This window comes from Perognathus longimembris, chromosome 1 (genome assembly GCF_023159225.1).
Source record: "Perognathus longimembris pacificus isolate PPM17 chromosome 1, ASM2315922v1, whole genome shotgun sequence".
NCBI lineage: Eukaryota > Metazoa > Chordata > Mammalia > Rodentia > Heteromyidae > Perognathus > Perognathus longimembris.
Genome location: NC_063161.1, coordinates 7,720,447 through 7,742,037, shown reverse-complemented (window position 1 = coordinate 7,742,037; position 21,591 = coordinate 7,720,447). Strand labels below are relative to the sequence as shown.

At 57.7% G+C, this 21,591-nt stretch overlaps 2 protein-coding genes across 2 annotated transcripts; both read left to right on the top strand.

Annotated features, from left to right (window-relative positions):
• The first annotated feature begins 1,820 nt into the window (after positions 1-1,820).
• Positions 1,821-7,823, top strand: LOC125358568 (pyridoxal phosphatase). Its single transcript, XM_048355805.1, has 2 exons — positions 1,821-2,410; positions 6,586-7,823. The coding sequence occupies exons 1-2, from the start codon at positions 1,837-1,839 to the stop codon at positions 6,900-6,902; spliced, it is 891 nt and encodes a 296-aa protein (XP_048211762.1). The 5' UTR covers positions 1,821-1,836; the 3' UTR covers positions 6,903-7,823.
• A 7,946-nt stretch (positions 7,824-15,769) lies between these two features.
• On the top strand, positions 15,770-18,970 carry Lgals1 (galectin 1). The gene is made up of 4 exons (XM_048355763.1): positions 15,770-15,917; positions 17,103-17,182; positions 18,227-18,398; positions 18,781-18,970. Exons 1-4 carry the CDS (start codon positions 15,909-15,911, stop codon positions 18,925-18,927), a joined length of 408 nt encoding a protein of 135 aa, XP_048211720.1. The 5' UTR covers positions 15,770-15,908; the 3' UTR covers positions 18,928-18,970.
• Positions 18,971-21,591: the final 2,621 nt, after the last annotated feature.

Genomic DNA, 21,591 nt, shown 5'->3' with positions numbered 1-21,591 from the left:
TTCTGGTGGGAAATGATCAGTGCCAGTGTCTGGGGCCTTCCTCTGAGCTGAATGCCCACTGCACCTGGCTTCTGAGGAGCTGGGTCACTATACACCTTGGCACACAGAAGCTAAAGAGTAGCTTAGCGGTCTGCCACCACTGCTCCCCACCTGGTAGAACATTCTAGGCCTAGGAGACCACCTAAGCAAAGGCCTGCAGCAGTAGGGAACACTGAGCCTCAAAGGTATGGTTCTCCCTCAGCTCCAGAGCTTCTAGGGTTGGGGGTCATATATCTCCAGCACCTGCTCTGAGATTGGTACCCTTGAAACTGTGAAAACACAGCTCCCCGACATTTTAAATCTAAGATCTGCAGTTTCTCCAGATCAGAAGCCCTCCTCCCACAAACTTCCCACTCTGCAACACCACCCTTAATCTCGGGGGGGGGGCACTTACTTGTCATCACCCAGGACAACTGGCCAGCAACTAAACACTGCCCATCCCAACCATAATTTGACAAACTTTGTTCTAGCTATGCATCCAGATTATGTTGAATGATTGCTTGCCAGTCCTGGGCCTTGGACTCAGGGCCTGAGCACTGTCCCTGGCTTCTTTTTGCTCAAGGCTAGCACCCTACCACTTGAGCCCCAGCGACACTTCTGGCTTTTTCTATATATGTGGTGCTGAGGAATCGAACCCAGGGCTTCATGTATGCGAGGCGGGCACTCTACCACTAGGCCATATTCCCAGCCCTACTCATCCAGATTTTAAGAAACCATTTGTCAAAAGCCACGGAGCTGTACATTTACAATCTATGCATCCTACTGTACACAAATTAGACCTGAAAAAAATAAGTCTAGGCCTGGCTTGAGTGGTTCACTCCTGTAATCCTAGCTACTCAGGAGGCTGAGATCTGAGGCTCAAGGTTAAAAGCCAGCCTGGTCAGGATAAGTCCATGAGACTCTCATTTCCAATTAACCACCAAAAGGCTGGAAATGCAGCTGTGGTTCAATAGTAGAGTGCTAGCCTTGAGCACCAAAACTTAGGGACAGCGCTCAGGCCCTCTCAGTTCAAGCCCCAAGACTGGCACCCAAATAAAAAGGTCTACTGAGCACTCAGTGTAGAGGACCCCAGTGTCCCGGAGAAACTCAGTCACTCTTGCTCTGGCACGTGTTTGAGACCCTGGCTCTGAACGGCAGGTTCCGAAGTTCCAAGGGCGATGATGACATTGAATTCTGGGCCTGGGCACTGACACGGAGCTTCTCTTTTACCACTCGAGCCCACAGCTTCATTTCCAGCCTTTTTATTTTTTATTTTTATTTCTGGTAAGAGTCAAACCAACTTCCCTGCCGACTTGGAACTGCTAAAGCTAACCTCAGAGCTGACTGCCAGGAAGCTACAGTTACAGGCGTGAGCCCCTGGCGCCCGGCTCAGCATCTGTTTTCATCTTAGCAACCAGCTCTCCCAAGCTTCTGATTGGCTGCGGAGCCGCCTTGCCTCTCCATCGCCCTTTATTAGTCAAAAAGAGCATCAGTCTCCAGGACTCCTGCCCTATAGGAGGCCAATTGAAGTTGGAACTTGGCGACGATTGGCCCAACAGAGAAAGAGGGCGGGGCCAGCGACCAAACGAGTTCTTTGTGGGCCTTCAGCGTCTGCGGTGATCCCGCCCTCTTCTCCCAGATCCGTTCGCTAGCGGCCCCAGGCCTCTCCGAAACTCTCGCTCCCATTGGTCGGGAGGCAGGCCGCGGCCCCGCCCTCCATCCCTTCTCGCGCACCGATTGGCTCTGCGCGTAGCGGCCGGGGCAGGCCGTGCCCGCGGAGCGAGTGCGGCGCGGTCGTGCGAGCGGCCAGCCGGCTGCATGGCGCGCTGTGAGCGGCTGCACGGCGCGGGCCTGCGCGACGTGCTGGCCCGGACGCAGGGCGTTCTGTTCGACTGCGACGGGGTGCTGTGGAACGGCGAGCGCGCCGTGCCCGGCGCCCCGGAGCTCCTGGAGCGGCTGGCCCGGGCCGGTAAGGCGACGCTGTTCGTGAGCAACAACAGCCGGCGCGCGCGGCCCGAGTTGGCCCTCCGCTTCGCGCGCCTGGGCTTCGGGGCGCCGCGCGCCGAGCAGCTCTTCAGCTCGGCCGTGTGCGCCGCGCGCCTGCTCCGCCAGCGCCTGCCGGGCCCGCCGGGCGCGCCGGGCGCCGTGTTCGTGCTGGGCGGCGAGGGGCTGCGCTCCGAGCTGCGCGCCGCGGGGCTGCGCCTGGCTGGGGACCCCGGCGACCCCCCGGACGCCCCTCCGCGCGTGCGCGCCGTGCTCGTGGGCTACGACGAGCACTTCTCCTTCTCCAAGCTGAGCGAGGCGTGCGCGCACCTGCGCGACCCCGACTGCCTGCTCGTGGCCACCGACCGCGACCCTTGGCACCCGCTCAGCGACGGCAGCCGGACCCCCGGTGAGCGCGGGACCGGCGGCGGAGGGCCGTCCGGGCCCCGGCGCCTGCAGGCCTGGGGCCGGGGATGGGAGGGGGGGTGCTAGGGAGCCCTCAAGCCCCTGCAGGGCCCGCAGCGGCCACCCGTGCGTGGGGGCGGCGGTGGGTGGGGCCCCCTTTTGACCGATGAGCAAACTTGGGGCCTGTGGTGACTTAAGGGAGTTGCAGGAGGGATCGGGGCCCTGTGCGTTTGGAACTGGCCTCCTGTCATTTTGCCCCAGGGGGTGGGTGTGAGAAAGGGCCTGGGAGGGTGGTCGTGGGGAGGGAGGTTGGGGAGGGCTGGGACAGCATCGAGGCAGGCAGATGGAGTCTGGCCCCGAGGTCCAGCCGACTGGCTGTGTGATCGATGGTTGGTTACATAACCAACAAGCATCTGTCTGTCTGGATGCAGGGTACCCACTATGCCAGCGCGGGGGGAGGCCGGTGATGGGTGGGAGGTGCTTGCCCCGGCTGTGAATTGTAACCAGTTCTGTGTGTCACCTCCATGTCTGTTTGTCCAAAGTACTCTAGAGATGGAAGTGTCCCCTTTCTCAGTTAAACTGATGCTGGGCAGGGCTCCGACAAGCTCATGCCTGTGGTTCTAGCTACTTGGGAGGCTGAGAGCTGAGGGTCCCAGTGCCAAAGCTAGCCTGGCCAGCAAAGTCTGAGACTCTTTTATCTCTTAATTAACCAACAAACAGCCAGAAGTGAAGCTATGGCTCAAGTGGTAGAGCACCAGCCTTGAGTGAAAAAAGCTAAGGGACAGTACCCAGGCCCTGAGTTCAAGCCCAAGTGTCAGGAGAGAGAAGGGAGGGAAGGAGGGAAAGAAAGGAAGGAAGAAAGAAATAAATTGAGTCTTTAAGAGAGGGAAAGTGAGCTGCTTAAGCTAGTGATGGAGCAGGAGAACTGGACTGGGGTCTGAACCCCCACCCCACCCAGACTCTCCCTTGTGGTCACCTCTGCCTCTCTGGGGAAACCGAGACTTTTGCTTGGGCACAACTAATGTAGCTTTGAATCAGAGGTACAGAAATACTAACAAATGCCATGTGTGTGGTTCATGCCTATAATCTCAAGTTATTCAAGAGGCTGAGCTCTGAGGATCTTGGTTCAAAGCCAGCCTGGGCAGACAGATCCAGGAGATTCTTTTTCTTTTTTGCTAGTCCTGGGGCTTGAACTCAGGGCCTGGGCACTGCCCCTGAGCTTCTTTTTGCTCAAGGGTAGCACTCTACCACCTGAGCCACCGGACCACTTCCAGCTTTTTCTACTTATGTGGTACTGAGGAATTGGAACTGAGGGCTTCATGCATGCCGGGAAGCACTCTACCACTAAGCCACCTTCCCAACCCCAGGAGATTCTTATCTCCAATTAGCCAGCAAAAAAAAAAGTCAGAAGTGTGGGGTGTGGCTCAAATGGTAGTAGAGTATCAGCCTTGAGCAAAAGAAGCTGAGGGAGAGCACAAGGACCTGATTTCAGTGCGCGCACACCCACACGATGTTAACAAAGTCCCTATTGTACACAAAATCTTAAATGACAATGTCCCACCCTCTCCCCATGGGCCTCCTGGTGTGTTTAGCTTGTGTCGCTACCCGAAAGGCCCGCTGTCTCAGGAATGTGTCAGCACAAAGCATGCAACGGCCTTGGTTGGCTGGATGTGAGTTAGTGGGGTCTCAGAAGGCAGAGAGCAGGTCAGAGCGCTCCCCCTGACTCCAACCCCCCCCCCCCCCGGGAGGGGTTATGGCTGTGGACCCGAACTGTCTTCAGTGTCTGGCTGACAGCGGGGCCTTGGTAAGGTCTAGGCCAGGGATGAAGGTGGGACGCAGGCGTCGCTACCTTGGTGAGAATGGAAGGGGCCCACAGCTGGGGCTGTTCTTCAGCAAAAGTGCACTGAGGCGACTCAGGGTGAGCTTTCCCATTCTGGGGGAGCTTGGAGCAGAGGGGCAAGTGGCTCTTCTTCCTTACCCATTTTTGTTTGTTTTCTTTTTATGCCAGTCCTGGGTTTTGAACTTGGGGCCTGAGCTTTTTCTGTTGTTGTTGTTGTTGTTCAGGGCTAGCATTCTACCACTGAAGCCACAGCTCTACTTCCAACTTTTTTTTTTTTTTTTTTGGCCAGTCCTGGGCCTTGGACTCAGGGCCTGAGCACTGTCCCTGGCTTCCTTTTGCTCAAGGCTAGCACTCTGCCACTTGAGCCACAGCGCCACTTCTGGCCATTTTCTGTATATGTGGTGCTGGGGAATCAAACCCAGGGCTTCATGTATACGAGGCAAGCACTCTTGCCACTAGGCCATATCCCCAGCCCTACTTCCAACTTTTTGCTGGTTAATTGGAAATAAGAGTCTCCCAGATTTCCCTGCCTGATTGGGATTTGAACTTTGATCCTCAGATCTCAGCCTCCTGAGTAGCTAGGATTACGGCCCTGTTCAGTTCTTAAGAAAATTGGTAGAGGGTAATCTTAACTACTCAGAAGGCTGAGATCTGAGGATCAGAATTCAAAGCTAGCCCAGACAGCAAAGTCCCTGAGAATCTTTCTCAGCCAGTTAACCACAAAATGGTGGAAGTGGAGCTACAGTTCAAGTGGAAGAGCTTGTTTGAAGCCCTGAGCACAAAAGCTCAGAGACAAGACCCAGGCCCAGAGTTCCAGCCCCAGGACCTGCAAAAAGAAAGAAAGAGAGAGGGAGGGAAGAACATAAATCTAGTGGGCTGGAGGAATGGCATAGCAGTAGACCATGTGCTTATTAGGATGCACTAGACCCTGGACTCCATCCCCAGCACACAGACAGACAAAAACAAGCAAGTTCTGGGGCAGATATTAGGAGGAATCTTCCAGGAGCTGGCAGCTTTGAAAATGTCATATCTGCTGTCAGCACTTGCTTTCCCTGAGTGTGAGGTTGACAGTTGGGTGTTTGTTATCTCTTGATTACCATGTGAGGGTCGCGCCCAGGGCCCAGGCATGTTGGGCAAGTGTTGTGCCCCCCAAGTCACGCCATACCTCCAGGCCTTTTGCTGACATTTTACTTGTTGACAGTACTGGGATTTGAACTCAGGGCCTGGCCTCACACTTGCCATGCCTTCAACACCTTTTTGCTTTTTGTCTGGGCCAGTCTGAACTGTGATCTCCCTGTTTATGCTTCCTGCATAGCTAGGATGACAGGCACGCACGGCTATGCCCAGCTCTTATTGGTTGAGATGGGGGTCTGGTGAACTTTTTGGCTGGCTTCAAACTGCGGGCCTCCCCATCACCACCTCTTTTTGAGTAGCTGGGACTACAGGTGTGAGCCACCATACCCAACTCAGACAGGGTCTCACTAATTTTGCCAGCCCAGACTGGCCTTGAACTCCTGACTCTTCTGTCTCTGTCTTCTGAGTAGCTGGGATTATAGGCATGTTCACCACTCCCATAAGACTTAAAAAAAAAAATAAGTATCTTCCTTCAATAGCCAGCTGACAAAATTCCTAAAAATGCAGGTCCTGCTGCCCCTCGAGAGTCTGTAAGACCTAGGCCAATTAACATGACTGAGCTGCAGTCTGCCCACCGGTCACCGGGGCCGACACGGCATCCCGTTGTCATCTGGCTAGGGACACAGGATGCTCTGGCTGTAGGCAGGCACCGCGGCCTCATTGTGCCCGCGGTGGGTGCCGGGCTGGGTGACAGAGCTGCGCGGGCCTCCTGTTTATTGTTAGACCCTGTGGCTTGCGAGAGAACACGCGCAGCTGGGCTCCAGCTGGAATTCTCCCAGGCGGCCGGCCGCTCTCCCTCCGAAGGCTCCCTGGGGTCAGGGGTGTGACGTGTCTCTCTGCCCTGGCACGTTCTTGGGCAGGAGCACAGATGGTTTCCGGGAGCAACGAGCATCCGTGCTGGCCAAGGGTTTGCCCATGCGGTGCCCACGGCACCTCGGGGGGGGTAGGTCTTCTCCGGTCCCTGTTGGACAGTGAGTCCAGGGGACGTCAGAGAGGTCCACACGGCTGCCAGGATTGAAAGCAGCGGGCCACAGGCGGGCTGACCCAGGCAAGCCCGTGTCCGTAGCACCCACAGGGGGCAGGTGCTGCAGATCTGCTCATTAGCCATGAGGAAGCTGAGGCACAGAGCTGTGACCAGCCTGTCCAAGGACTGTGGCGTGGTGGCCCGCAGCCGCCTCCCGCTGACTTGATCTCCCGTCCCGCAGGCACCGGCAGCCTGGCCGCCGCGGTGGAGACGGCCTCGGGCCGCCAGGCCCTGGTGGTGGGCAAGCCCAGCCCCTACATGTTCGAGTGCCTCACGGAGCAGGTCCCCGTGGACCCCGCCCGCACGCTCATGGTGGGGGACCGCCTGGAGACCGACATCCTCTTCGGCCACCGCTGCGGCATGACCACCGTGCTCACGCTCACGGGCGTCTCGCGCCTGGAGGAGGCCCAGGCCTACCTGGCGGCCGGCCAGCACGACCTGGTGCCCCACTACTACGTGGAGAGCATCGCGGACTTGATGGACGGGCTGGGGGACTGAGCCCACCCACCTGTTGCCCACTCCCCCTGCCCCCTGAGCCCCCAGACGGACGCGGGGCTCGGGCCTGGTGAGCCACGTCCTGTGCCGTGGGCGCCCCGGCCCGTCTCTTCGCTCCGGTGGGGTTGGGACCCAGGGGAGGTTTGCCCTGGCGCGGCTGTTCCAAGGCTCCCCAGGCCCGGCCCGACCAGGTGGCCTTATTTCCTGCCCTGCCACCTGCCCTCTGCGGAAAATGGGTCCTGGTGCCCACCGAAGGTTCCCCCGCCCTGAGCACTGGATTTCCTCCCTGTCTCTAGGCCGCCCCCCCACCCCCCAGCCCTGCCACCACCAGGGGGACTGCGGAGCCCATGGTCTGCGAGAACCAAAGGCGGCTGAGGGACAGACAGTGAGCCCCGGTCAGTCCCGAGAGGAGCCGCCACCCCACCTGCCCTCGGCCCCAGCGCACCACGCGGAAGCCGAGCGAGGGCGGTCCTTGCATGTCCTAGGAACCCGGGGACACCGCGCGTTAGCCACTCACTGGTCTCTCAGACCCCAGTAGAGCAGTGTGGAAGTCAGGGAGACCGTGGCCCCTTGACAATCTGCATCTGGCTGGACCGGCCAAGGTGTCCGGATTTCAGTCAATCAACATGGGGCCAAGTGTGAAGACACCCCTCTACAAAGTGTGGGGGGCCCTGGGGCTGCTGTGGAGAGCCCCATCCCTCTACAGCCCCTGTCCAGTGTTGACAGTGATCACCGCGGGGCAGGGGGTCCTGTTCCCTCCCCCCACCCCCGTGTCAGTGTTGTGCCACCTTCCCTAAGCCCACGTCCGCCTATTTATGTATTTATTATGATGATGATGATGATGTGCCAGTCAGTGGGGGCTGGGCCTTCCCACTACCTCCGCCCTGTTGTAACCAGTCCTTAATAAAGTGCCGTGGGAGTGTCTGTCTGCTCCCAGTCCCTGGTCGGTCCCTGGGTGTGGGCCCTGCGAAGGGTGCTGTCCCCAGGAGCCGTCCCATTTCCTGCCTTCTCCAGGGACGCACGTCGTTGACATAGCGGCTCTTGATGCACAGCCGAGCCCTCGTCTGCCGAGGTGTCCGTTACACCCAGCGAGGCCGCCTGCGGTCCGAGCTGCCCAAGAAGCTGAAATCTGAGGCTCACAGCTCAAAACTAGCCCAGGCAAGGCTTTGACAAAGCGGAGGGACAGCCTGGGCCCTGAGTTCAAGTACAGTACCAACACACACAGAAAGCAAACACCAGTGAGCCGGCAGTCGGGTCGCGGGTGACATCAAGGATGGGGACCGGCTTGGCGGTTGAGTGTTTGCCCGGCACTACAAGAAACAGCGGCCACACACACCCCTTCCCCGGGCACACAGCTGGTCAGTGATGGACACCTGAGACGGGGACAGGAGCGTGCAGGGCGGGGTCCTGCCTGTGGGGCGGCTGGCCCTGAGCCAGGAGAGGCTCGTCCCGTGGCAGAGGCTGTGGGCAGTGCTTCCGAAGGGCCACTTGCATTTCAGCTCCTTCCTGCTTGCTTCAGAATCCCAGAGGACTTGTCCAGCCCATTCCCCCGGGGGGGGGGGCGGGGGGGCTGGAGATCCCAGCAGCACTAACTTCCTCATGAAGCTGGGGAGAAGCACCTGCCTGGGACCAGGACTCAGGCCTAGCAGGTGGCCCAGCACTCTGGATCCCTACCCCCCCTCCCCTCTCCCCCCCAGCATCTCAGGGCAGGTTCTCATTGCAGTGGCTCGGATCACATGCCCAAAGGGATGGGACACAGCGACGGCCAGCCTGGGTCCTGTTCCCCTGCCTTTTGGCCCCACCCAACAGCCATTCCTATCTTTTCCAATGGTTAGCATGGATGGGGGGCGGGGGTGGGGGGTCAGTGCTGGTCCCAATGGTGGTGGAAGCTGAACCATCACTGACATGGGCTGGAGCTGTGGGACACTCCTGCCCACTGTCCATTGAGAGCTTTTGATACAGTGGTGTGTGTGTGTGTGTGCATGCGTACGCGTGCTTGCTGGTACTGGAGCCTGAATCGGCCTTGTACCTTTCCCTGGGCCTTCTCACTCAAGGCTGATGTTCTACCAGTTGAGCCACAGCTCCATTTCCAGCTTTTTGGTGGCTAACTGCACATAAGCGTCTCACAGACGTTTTCGCCTGTGCTGGCTTTGAACGACGACTCAGCTAGGAGCCTCCTGAGGAGGGCAGGCATGAGGCATGGCCGCCCAGCTGGCCTAGGATCTCCTTTCTTGCCTGGCCCAGCCTGTGGTATGCTTCCTATAGCTGGGTGACAGGTGTGTGGCTCCAGGCCCAGCGGGTAGGTGAGGGGGGCGATCTGGAGCACACCCTCGGCTGGTCTGGAATCACAGTCCCCTGATCTCAACCTGTCCAGTAGCTAGGATTACAGCAGGAGCCGCTGGCGCCAGGCAGGGCGTAGATCGTAGATGATTTCTTTGAAGCGCTGGATGAATCTACCACAGGCACGCTAGCTCCAGAGTCTTGCCGGCTGAAAGCGTTGCTTCGTTTTGAAAGCCGTTGAGGTTTCTTGTTACTGGATACGCAGACTTGCAGCACATCATAGAAAACAAGGACAGCCACATCCCACACTGAGGATGCATTCAGTAAGCTGGGCGCCAGTGGCATGCCTGGGACCTTAGCTACGCAGGATGCTGAGATTTTGAGGATTGTGGTTTGAACCACCGAAAAGCCAGAAGTAGAGCTGTGGCTCAAGTGTGAAGGTGCCAACCTTGAGTGAAAACACCAAGTGGAAGTGCCCTACCCTGAGTTCAAGCCCAAGTACTGGCACAGAAGGCGGGGGTAGGGTGGGGAGGAAGATACCTTTATTCCCAACAATCACTGCATGAAATACTTAAGGGATCATGACCAGGACACTGGTGGCTCACACCTGTGATCCTAGCTACTTAGGAGGCTGAGATCTGAGGATCACAGTTCAAAGCCAGCCTAGGCAGAAAAGTCTGTAAGACTCATCTCCAATTAACCACCAGAAAACCGGAAGTAGCGCTGTGGATCAGCGTGGTAGAAGCACTAGCCTTGAGCAAAAGAGTTCAGGGACAGCACCTAGGCTCAGAGGTCATGACCCATAATGGGGGGGGGGGGACCCAAGAGGGATTATGGATGGGAAGTGAAGTATGGTCTTTGGGGAATTCATTTTTTCTTATTGTGCCAGTACTGGGGCTTGAACTCAGGACCTGGTTACTCCCATTTGGCTTTTTCATCAAGCCCAGCACTGTACCCCTTGAGCCACACCGCCACTTCTGGTTTGTTGTTTTGTGTGTGTGTGTGGTTAGAGATAAGGATGTCACAAATTTTCCTTCCTGGGCTGGCTTTGAACCGTGATCTTCAAGATCTCAGCCTCCTGATAGGCTAGGATTACAGGCACAAGCCACTGATGACCAGCAAAGTGAGTGTTTTAGTGTAAAGGCAGGTGATGGAAGGTACACAGGCATCTATCTCTTGAGCCACAGTGCCACTTCCAGCTTTTTCTGTTTATGTGGTGCTGAGGAATCGAACCCAGGGCTTCATGCATACAAGGCAAGCACTCTACCGCTAGGCCACATTCCCAGCCCCTGTACTTCATACTTTTTTTGAGAACTGGCCAGTGCTGCTTCTCTTAGTTTTTATATTACATAGCATTTCCCCCCTCGAAGTGTAACTCAAGAGGCAGAGCACTTGCTAGGCAAATGGAGGCCACGACCCCTCCCCCCCCAAGTCCTGCAGGCGGTGTGGGAGGGAGTCTGGGTGCTGCTGTCAGCTCTTCTATCAAAATCATGTGATTGTGCTAAGTGCTGTAATCTACACCCATTTGATTCTCCGTTCACTGCACAACACATTTCAAGTTTCTGGAGTGATCTGAGACTGGCTCAGGCCATGATGCCATCAGTCAGAACGGTCTTTACCTCTCCACGCACAATTGAGGAGAGTAAGCCATCTCCCACCCAAGTTCAAGCAGCTCGCGGCTGCTCTGTAGCTGGATCGTCCTTCAGAATGAAGTAGTGGCACAGACAATGATTTTTAGGGCTAGGCGAAACCTGAATGGTCAGCAGACCTGACAGTACAACCTGTGGAAATAATAGATTTTATTCTCTATTTTTTTTCTGTGCTGGTATTAGCTCTTGAACTCAGGGCCTCCCATTCTTGCGTGGCTGGCACTTTAACACCTGAGTCACGCCTCCGCCCTCCTCTTTTTTTTTTTTGGCCAGTCCTGGGCCTTGAACTCAGGGCCTGAGCACTGTCCCTGGCTTCTTCCCGCTCAAGGCTAGCACTCTGCCACTTGAGCCACAGCGCCGCTTCTGGCCGTTTTCTGTATATGTGGTGCTGGGGAATCGAACCTAGGGCCTCGTGTATCCGAGGCAGGCACTCTTGCCACTAGGCTATATCCCCAGCCCCCGCCCTCCTCTTTTTGAAGCATGGTCTCACTATAGAGCCCAGGCTGGCCTTGAACTCAAGATCTTCCTGCTACAGCCTCCCAAGGACTGGGTTTACGGGAGTGACAGCTCACCACCCTAGCAATCCACTTATTTTGTAAGGAAGTTTGCTCTAGGCATTGTTTGGCTATCCGATCTGACTTAGAGCTCCCTGCCCTCTAGGAACACTTGCAAACACTTTCAGAGAAAAACCCAACCTCCAAAATAGTTTTCAACTGTAATTAACTTTGAAATGTAACTTTATGGTTATTAGTAAGGTATTGTACAGACGGGTTACAATTCCTTAAGTCAGGTGACGAGTCCAATTCTTGGACAATGTCACCCTTTCCTTCCCTTTCCCCTAGTTTCGCCTCCTGTCCCTACGCACAAGTTCCAAAAGCAATGAATTTTTTATAACTAGCAAGTTGATATTCCATTAATTTTGAACACGCAAAACATTTATTCACTTCAGCTTTGCCAGTTTGAGTGTTCCAGAGCCAGTACTTAATTTGAGTGGTAATAGGGTTGGAACTCAGGGCTTCGCACTTGCTTGGCTCGCTTGGCTGGCATTCGACCACAAGCCACACCTCCAGCCCTGTTTTCTGCTGGTTGTTATGGAGACACTGGTGCTTGGCCACTTTTTTCTTCAGGTCAAAATTATTTCTAAGTTTAACTGTTTGTTTTTTTTGTTTAATTTTTCCAGTCCTGGGGCTTGAACTCAGGGCCCGAGCACTGTCCCTGGCTTCCTTTTGCTCATGGCTAGCACGCTACCAATGAGCCACAGCGCCACTTCTGGCCGTTTTCTATATATGTGGTGCTGGGGAATCGAACCCAGGGCTTCAGGTATACGAGGCAAGCACTCTACCACTAGGCCATATCCCCAGCCCTATTTCTGAGTTTTAAAAAAAACTTCTCACACGGTGCCTGTGGCCTGTGATCCTAGCTCCACCCAGCGGGGTGGTCGTCTGAAGGATCACGGTTCAAAGCTAGCAGGGTGGGACAGAAAAGTTTGCTAGACTCCCATCTTCAAGATAAGCAAAAAAACAGGGCTCCAGTGGTAGAACACCAGTGTAGCAAGCACAAAGCCCTGAGTTCAATCCCCAAGACTGCCAAGAAAACGGAAAAAGAAGGCTGGGAAAGTGGCTTAATGGTAGAGCACTCACCTAGCATGCACGAAGCCCTGGGTTCAAGTCCTCAGCACCACATAAACGGAAAAGCCCGGAAGTGGCGCTGTGGCTCAAGTGGCAGAGTGCTAGCCTTGAGCTAAAAGAAGCTCAGGGGACAGTACCCAGGCCCTGAGTTCAAGCCCCAGGACTGGCAAATAATAATAATAATTAAAAAGTAGTCAGGTGGGGCTGGGGATATAGCCTAGTGGCAAGAGTGCCTGCCTCGGATACACGAGGCCCTAGGTTCGATTCCCCAGCACCACATATACAGAAAACGGCCAGAAGCGGCGCTGTGGCTCAAGTGGCAGAGTGCTAGCCTTGAGCGGGAAGAAGCCAGGGACAGTGCTCAGGCCCTGAGTCCAAGGCCCAGGACTGGCCAAAAAAAAAAAAAAAAAGTAGTCAGGCACTCGGGGCACACACTTGTCATCCTAGCTACTCAGAAGGCCGAGATATGCAGGTTAAGGTTCAAAGCCAGCCCCGGTAGGCAAGTTAAGGGACAAGTGGGCGGGCCCTGAGTTCAAACCCCAGTAGCAGCACCGAAAACAAGTAAAATTCTAGGGCCTGCGCTCTGGAGGGATAAAGGACCAAAGCGGGTGGAGGTGGTCAGAAGGCGTGGGCCCCTCTGGGTGCCATTTCCCCCTGTGTGTGTGGGTGTGTGTGTGGGGGGGGTGTCAGGGAATAGGCAACAGCAGCAGGTGAGGACAGGAGCAGCAAGCTGCAGCGCAATCCTTCATCCCCCGGGGCCACCTGCCCTTCCTGATGCAGCTCCCGGGGTCCAGGTGTTTTCTCAGCTCAGCAAGTGAGCGGACTCCAGCCTCAGCCCCCGTGGTGTGGGAACGGGGACGAGTGGCCCTGGTGTCTGGTTTCAGCACGGTGACACTGAACAGGGGAGCAGGCCCCTCCAGCTCTGACTTGGAAGGCAGGGGCTGTGGTTGGCACCTTGGGGTCACCTCCCGCCACAAGGTCCCGTGAAGGCCAGCAGCTAGGAGGGCCTGGCCTGTGCGGGCAGATGGACAGGGCACTGCCGTGTGCTGATGTGCCCGGAGAGCCCTGGGTAGGGGCTCGGCCTTGGGGGCCATTTGCCTATCCCCCCACATCCGCCCAGCCAGAGGCAGACCAGACAATCGGGCTGCTGCCATGGCCCAGCAGCCCCGATGGGAGCCCTGATGAAAGATGATAGGGTACAAAAAAAATCAAGGCACCCGCTGGGCACAGGGCCTGACTGATAAGTGGGCGCCACCATGGAGAGGCCCTGAGGACTTGTGTGCCATCACCCCCAAACCCCAGTTCCTGCTGGAATCTGGAGAGCCTCCCCAGCATGGCGGAGGCACTGGGGGTCCCAGCAGAGGAGCTGCCAAAGCCCCCAGAAAGGCACACCGCGTGGGAGAACATGGTCACAGACGCAGTCTCGTACACCAAGTCTGTGCTGCCCCATACTGCCCTTTCACCCCCTCCACTTCCTGTTCGTCAATGGGGAAACTGAGGTAAGCAGGAGGCAAGACTGGCCAGGTCGCCCGGGGGGAGGGCGACAGGGCTAGGAGGTCTCGGGTTCCCAGCTGGGCCTTTCTGGGGACCCGGCCTCCGTGCCAGCCTAGGCAGGGGTCTGTGCAGAGCTACACCACAGGGCCCTCGTGCCTGAGGCGGCCGAGGGGGGCAGGCCGGGGAGAGGCAAGGCACTGGCTTGGGTGGGCCCCACCCGGCCCTCCAGATGACTGAGGTTGGGGAGGCCCCACCACAGGAAAAAGTGAAGCCCTCGTGGTTGGCTCCCCAGGCAGTGGCTTGGTCAGAGAGGAGGGGCGGGGGCTGGAGGGGAGCCCAGACCCGCTCAGGCTGGCTACGCGCCCTCCACACTCCCGGGCCTCTCCCCCATTCCTGCCCCAGATCCAGAAGAGGGGGGGGCTTTCCTCATGCGAGGGAAGAAGATGCTGGTAGTGGGGGGGGGAGCTGGGCTGAGGGGGGAGGCCTGGTCTCCAGATGTGAGTCACCCCTAGGCCCCACCTTCCTCAGGCCGGCAGTGAAACCTCAGAAGAGGGATGACCATTCAGAAGAAGGGGTCCCCTGGAGGGTTTCCTTAACAGGTCTCCCCCTCCTTGCCTGGTGCTCCCCAGGCCCCTCTCTCCACCTGGCTTCTGACTGTGATGTGAGACCCCCCCCGCGAAGTGCGCCCTCAACTCTGTTGCTATGGTGATCTCTCCAGTCCACAGCTGGCCCAAACACTGGGTCTTCTGTGGCGCCCAGCACCCTCAGGGGACGCCATGTCCACGCTTGTTACCAGGCTGGTGAGACCCATTGCCTCTCGGGGCTCACGGCTCCCCTTCTCCCTGTGTCCCAGGCCAGTGCTTTCTTATCGCTGAGCCCCTGCCAAGGCCCGCACAGCCAGGCAGGCCCTTCTGGAATCCAATCCCTCCAGACCCTCCGCCCCAGGCTGCAGGCTGCCGCCATGTTTGCTGGCCACTCTTGGGACATTGTGCTATTTCTTCATTAGGCCCAAGGTGAGATTCTATCCCCGAGCATGGGCTCTGCATCTTTGAACCCTCTGGGTCCACAGTAGGTGATGGGCAGATAGGGGGAGAGAAAGGCTGTGCTTAGCTTCACAAAGACAGATGTGAAGAGTGCGGACCAGGGTACACAGAACAGGGACTCCATCCCTATTGTCATGGCCACCCGGCAGGGAGCACTCCCCAAGCGGTCACAGGCTGTCCGGCTGGGCTTCATGAGGCTCCAACAGGCGCTTCTGTGGGGGAGAAGCCCGAGGTGCAGGGCCAAGGCCAGCAGCCTCGCGCCTGGCGCCCTGCCCAGTCTTTCTTTAGCCCTAGTGAACAGCACGAGCTAGCTCGCGGCTGAATCCTCACTTCCGGAGGAGAGGCCCGGGTGGGGCCCCGGCTTGGTGGCGATGGGTGCTCAGCCCTCTTCAGAGGGGCAACCACGCCCTGGCCCTGCCAGGCCGCAGCAGCATCTCCTACGCCGGTTCTAATTCTCTAAAGGGCTGGGGAACTCCCCTCCCAAGCTCTCTTCTCTGGGGGGGCCCCTGGGCTCTGCCTCCTGGCCCCAAGCCCTTTCCCCGCCAACTCTTTGGGCCTAGCTCATCCTTAAAGTATTTTCCATTTGCTTCCCCCAATCTCTGCCACAGCACCAATTTTTTTGAGGGGGTTGGGGGTGGAGGGATAAAGGAGGGGAATAGAAGGTGGCAGGGGTCCAGTAGCTGTGGAAGGAGGGGCTCGTGGCTCTGGTTGGTCACCTCTCCTCCAGAAAGGGCTTCAAAATTCCATTTCCTCCGCCCCTGGCCCCGTCCTGACTTGCGATTGGCTCAGCTTCCAGGGGGCGGGACTCGCCGGGTCCGGTCCAGTTAAAAGGGTGGGAGCTGGACACGGGCCTGTCTTGGTGGAGTCTTCGCCCCTGCTGGTACCGCACCTCCTGGGAACATCTTGGCCTCAGTCATGGCTTGTGTGAGTGTGGGGACCCCAGGTTGAGGCCCGGGGGGGCGGGGGTGGTGGTGGTGAGCTGGGACCCGAGGGCCAGGGGTCAGAGGGACAGTTCAGGAACTGGCTGCTGCTAGTCCCAGCAGTGTACAGGCTGGGGACAGGGGCCTTCTCCCTTCCCATCTGTAAAGTGGGGACTAGCCAGCGAGCGTCACAGTCCCGCAAAGCCTTCTCTGGCTTAAGAATTTTCTGGATCCCATCAAGATCCCACCGCATAGTGATTTCTGCCAAGATCCAACTTTCTGAAATTCTGCAGCTCTCTGAGAAGAGACAGTGGGAAGAGTGTGGGGGGCGGGGGGAGACAGCCTTTGGCCCTAGCTCCTGTCCCTCCCCTCCCCTGTGCATTCTGGAAATCTCCTCCCCCCTCCCCCCTGCAGCTGTCTCCAGTCTCCCGGCCAGGGCCGTGTCACCCTCTGCTCCAGAGAGCTCTGAAAGTTGCCTGGACCTGGGGCGGGTTGCCTGGGAGGCTGCTGGGGTTGGGAGTGGGGGCAGTTTGTTAGGTAGGGGCTGGGAGAATCTCCCCAAGGCTGAGTTGGGGGAGGAGGAAAGAAGATCAACGAGGGAGATGAGATGGAGGAAGTTAAGAACCTCCCACAGGCCCTGGGGCAGGGGGTTTTGGGCCGAAGGACCCAATCACACCACTTAACTCCCACTCAGCGATCCGGGCAGGAGCCGGTGGCCGGCGGAGTCCAGCCGTGTGCGGGGAGCCGCCCTGTCCAGCCACCTTGTCTGTAACCCTGACAGCTGGCTGCTTGCTTTCTCTCCTGCAGAGGAGCCCGGTCTGGTTCCTTAACGTCTCCAGCTGCTGGGTCTCTGCAGACAGAGCCTTGGAGGGCCCGGGGCCCCTGTCCCTGCAGTCCCAGGCCGCCTGCCCCGCCCCGGAGAGGCCGACCCCCTCCCCCCTTCCGCAGGACCCGCTCCCAGCCCGATCCTCTCCACCTGCTCAGAGAGGCCTTGGGGCGTGGCACCCCAGGCCATTCTCCATCCCGTCCCCAAGCGGAGGGCAGAAGCCTCTAGATCCCGCGTGGGCAGCCATGCCTAGCAGAATCTGAGGCCCGAGGTGGGAAGGACACCCCCCCCCCCCCCACATCCCCGCCCCAGGCCGCCGAGGCCGGGCCCTCCTAACCCAGCCGGGCGGGTTTTATCACGCAGGGCCTGGTCGCCAGCAACCTGAATCTCAAGCCTGGAGAGTGCCTCCGAGTGCGGGGTGAGGTGGCCCCCGACGCCAAGAGGTGAGGGCCGGGGCCGGATGGGGCGGGGGCGGGGTGGGGGGGGCGGCCGGGCTGCAGGGATGGGCGTGACCGGCCGCCCGCAGCTCCCTAGCCCGGAGCCGGTGCTAGCCAGCTCCCGCGATTGCGTTTTCCTCCGAGTGAGTCACTTCCTCGCCGGGTCTGGACTCCCCCCCCCCCCTCCGCATAATCATCCCCCTCCCCTACTGAGCCTCTTAACCTAAACCAGCTGCGGCCCCGTGGGCGGCCCGGGTTTCCCCCTCCCGTCCTGGGCGGGGCCTGCGCCGGTGAGAGCCCGGAAAGGGGGTGCCTGCCGCTGCCCTCCCGGGGGTCCCTGGGTCCCGGGCTGCACCCTCCGATCCTTGATCTCTCATTCATCCAGCTGGCCAGGTTAGCCGGCCACAGGGGAGGCAGTGCCCTTGGTGAGCAGCGCGAGAGGGGCCGCCCTCCCCCTCCCCCAACCTTCGGAGCCGGGTATTGCTATGATTGACAATGCTTAGGCCCGGTGCCAGCGGCTCAGGTCTGCAATCCTAACCTGAGGAGCACTCTTCTGTCCGCCTAACCAGCAAAAGTCAGGAGCCATGGCTCAAGTGGTAGAGAGGCCTTGAGTGAAAAAGCTAAGCCAGACAGCAAGGCCCTGAGCTCAGGCCCCCCCCCCCCCCCATCAGCTCTGTTATTCACTCATTGACCCACAATAATTGAATACCTGCTGTGTGTTCTACTCAAGCCGGCCACCAGGGGTTCCCAGATAGATCGCAAGGCAGACAGGGACCCCCCCTCCCCCCAGCACTTTCCCGGGAATCCAGACGTTGGCCTAGGGCGCTTGGATACAAAGTAACAGCCTCTCTGCTGTCAGCACAGCAAGACCCTCTCCTGCAACTGAGAAGCCCGAGGCCTAGGGAGAAATGAGGATTATCTGGAGGGCACACAGGACCAGAGCTAGAATCCTGGCGGGACTGGTCCCAGCGTGGCAGCCCGCAGACCCTCGTGGAGGGGATGGGGGTACGGCCTATCTACGTGGGCTCAGGCGTACCTGTCATCCCCTAGCTTTGTGCTGAACCTGGGCAAAGACAGCAACAACCTATGCCTGCACTTCAACCCTCGCTTCAACGCCCACGGGGACGCCAACACCATCGTGTGCAACAGCAAGGACGGCGGGGCCTGGGGGGCTGAGCAGCGAGAGCCCGCCTTCCCCTTCCAGCCCGGGAGCACGGTGGAGGTGGGCGGGGCTTGCGTGTGGGGGCGGGGCTTGGGCCACGCTCGGGAGGAGGAGGGTGGGCGGGGCTGAGCAGCGAGAGCCCGCCTTCCCCTTCCAGCCCGGGAGCACGGTGGAGGTGGGCGGGGCTTGCGTGTGGGGGCGGGGCCTGGGCCACGCTCGGGAGGAGGAGGGTGGGCGGGGCCTGTGAGCGCTAGCTTTCCTCTTAGGGCCTAACAAGCTTTAAAGGGCCAGAGACCTAGACCCCACCCCACCCATTCCTCTGCGCCCTGGCTATGTGGTCCTAGGGAGCATCAGTCCCTCTGGCCATCTACATTAACCAGGATCACTGTGGGGCTCAAAAAGTATGGGAGGGCTCAGCTCATCCTCTCTCTCCACCCTTCAGGTGTGCATCTCCTTCAACCAGGCTGACCTGACCATCCGGCTTCCAGATGGACATGAATTCAAATTCCCCAACAGGCTGAACATGGAGGCCATCAACTACATGGCAGCCGATGGGGACTTCAAGATCAAGTGTGTGGCCTTTGAGTGAAGTCGCCTGGCCCCTAATAAAGGCAGCTGCCTCTGCTCCTGAACCCGTTGTGCGCATGTGTGTGTGTGTGTGTGTGTGTGTGTGTGTGTAGAGAGACATGCAGGAGGGCAGGAGTGGTCCTCACCAGGTGTGGCCCTTCCCTTCCTTCCTTTCACTCCCCCATGTCTTCTCTTAAGTCCGGGTCCCCTCTCTTCTCCCCTGGCGTTCCCAAACCCAGCAGAGCTGTCAGGACACAGTGGTGGGCTTGGGGCCCCCAGATAAGAACCAGTCCCTTGGTGACTGGGGTACACCATGGAGGTGGAGGGGAGGACAAAATGGCCTCTCACATTTGCCTACAGAAGAGCTGGGAAGATCTGGGGTTAGTCTGGATCGGGGGCTGCTCCGGAGGCTGGGCAGCACAGCTTGAGCCCAGAAGTTTGGGGCCAAGCAGGGCCATATAGCAAGACCCCACCTTAGAAGCAAAAACAAAACAAAAAACCCCAAGAAACAACCGTATGCAAATAAGGAGCTGCAGCTGTGCGGCCTTTGCTCTTTAACCTCTGAACTCAAGCTTCCGGCAAGTGCTCTACCATCTGGGTCACTTTCCCAGCAGCTCGTTGGATTTCAGTTTGATTTCCAGATAGGGTACCATGCTAATGTTAACCCAGGCTGGCCTTGGATGAAGATCCTCCGTCCTCTGCCTCTGATAGCCAGGGCTACAGAATGAACTACCATGCCCCACAACCCTGTTTATTCATTTATACATGGGGAGAAGACACATCATCCATCCAGGGGTGGTTGTAGAGATTAAATCAGATGTTCCATGAACATCTGGGGCTAGTGGCTTCCTGTCTTTCCTGTCCTACGTTTTGGGACGTCCTTACTGCAGTCTGAAGTGGAGGACATGGTGCTCTATTGAGGGAACTGGCTGTGAGCAGGTTCCCCCACCCAAACAATGGAAATACAGGACCCAGCGATACCTTTGGCACCCAACTGCCCCCCCCAATCTGTGGAAGGGGGAGCGAGGGGGTGGCTAAGTCTCTGTTTCCCCCAGGAAATGCTACCTGAAGGGCAGCGCCCAGCCCTGCCCCTCACCCCTCAAACATGCTGCCCAATAGGCAGAAGGCGGGGACACCTGCAGGCTGATGGCTCTCCCACCTTTCCCTGTCCCCTAGTTAGGGGCAGATTTTCCACAGCCCATGTGCCGCACCCCATCTCCAGGTGGTTCTGAGGGAAAGCTTTGGGAGTCCGGCTGTGGAGGCGCGCCCTCTGCTGGCCACGAGAGAAACTTCCTCGTCTTCACACACTACAACCTGGTAGAGGACAGGACCTGCCAAGCACAGACCTGGGTTTAAACCCCAGCTTGGTTGCTGTGTGATCTTAGACCTGACCTGACATATCGGAACCTCAGTTTCCTCAGTTGTCAAATCGAGGAAACCAGTTACTTTTGGTTTGTAAGTAAGGTAAGCGAGAATCTAGCCAGGCACGGGTAGCTCGTGTCTATAATCCTAGCAACTGAGAAAGCTGAGATCAGGTCCAAAGTCAGCCTGAGGGGAGGGAAAAAAGTCTGTGAGACTTCATCTCCAGTTAACCAGCAAAATGCTGGGCTGGAGGCATTGCTCAAGTGGTAGAACACCAGCCATAAGAAAAGCCAGGTGAGAGTATGAAGCCTGGAATTCAAGCCCCAGTACTGACACAAAAAGAGCAGTTATTGGCATATGGTAGGGGCTCCATGAATGCCAATTCCCTTCACCCACTGTTAAGACTCAGTGTGTTTCACAACATGAGTAGAGAAATGCCACTCTCAGCCCTGCTCCTCTTGACTGTGTGGCTTCAGACAAGTAGCTGCACATCTCTGGGCCTGTTTCTTCTGCAGTGAAATGGGGTCGTACTGCAAGTGAGAGACGCCAGCAAAGAACCAAATACAGGGCAGGTGCTGATATATTCTCCTCATTGTCTTCACCATTGTTCACAGGTGCCAACCCCTTGCTATGCCTGGGCACAGATAATCTGCAGCAAATGCAAGAACAATGGAAGTACAAATCCAGCCAGTGAAAGTAGTGTGTGGTCTGTTGTCTCCTGTCCTGGTGAGGGGATCTGAGACTCCCCAAGAAGGGTTTGTGGCATAGTGCTGAACCAGGTGGCCAACTTCAGTATGCACTGGGACCTTTCATGGATGGGCCTCCCTGAGTACCTCAGGACCAGAAGCTGGGTTGGAGGTGGGACTGTCCCAGGTATGCAGGGCAGCTGTCAGGGCAGTGGTTCCGGTCCTACCACAGGTTGAGTGGCTTTGGTCAAGTCACACTCCCCCTCTGAGCCTTCTGACCTGTAAAACAAAGATGAAGGCAGGGCTGGCCTAAAATCCCCTTTTGGGTGTTGTTTTACTGACTGCTTTTGCATATCAGCTTTATTTTCAGTAAAGGGTGTGGTTACATCCTTGGGGAAACTGAGATGCTAAGCAGCAGGTGGCTTGTGTAGAAAATCTGAAGGAGGCACGTTTCCTTCGAGTAGTACACACTTCAAGTAACTCACTTCTCCAAGATCAAGAGTCTCAAAGTTTGTTCCAAGGGCCAGCAGGAATTGCTACAAATGGAACTCCTGGGGCCCTGCCAAGTCTGCTTAATCAGGAGCTCTGAGTATCACAGTTCAAAGCCAGCAGGAGCAGGAAAGTCCATGACACCACCA

Excerpts from the sequence above, each read along its gene's own strand:
- LOC125358568 (XM_048355805.1), top strand. The coding sequence starts at position 1,837 with ATGGCGCGCTGTGAGCGGCTGCACGGCGCGGGCCTGCGCGACGTGCTG. Across the intron at positions 2,411-6,585 it reads CGACGGCAGCCGGACCCCCG|GCACCGGCAGCCTGGCCGCC; the intron begins GTGAGCGCGGGA and ends CCCGTCCCGCAG.
- Lgals1 (XM_048355763.1), top strand. Across the intron at positions 17,183-18,226 it reads GTGGCCCCCGACGCCAAGAG|CTTTGTGCTGAACCTGGGCA; the intron begins GTGAGGGCCGGG and ends GTCATCCCCTAG. Across the intron at positions 18,399-18,780 it reads AGCCCGGGAGCACGGTGGAG|GTGTGCATCTCCTTCAACCA; the intron begins GTGGGCGGGGCT and ends TCCACCCTTCAG.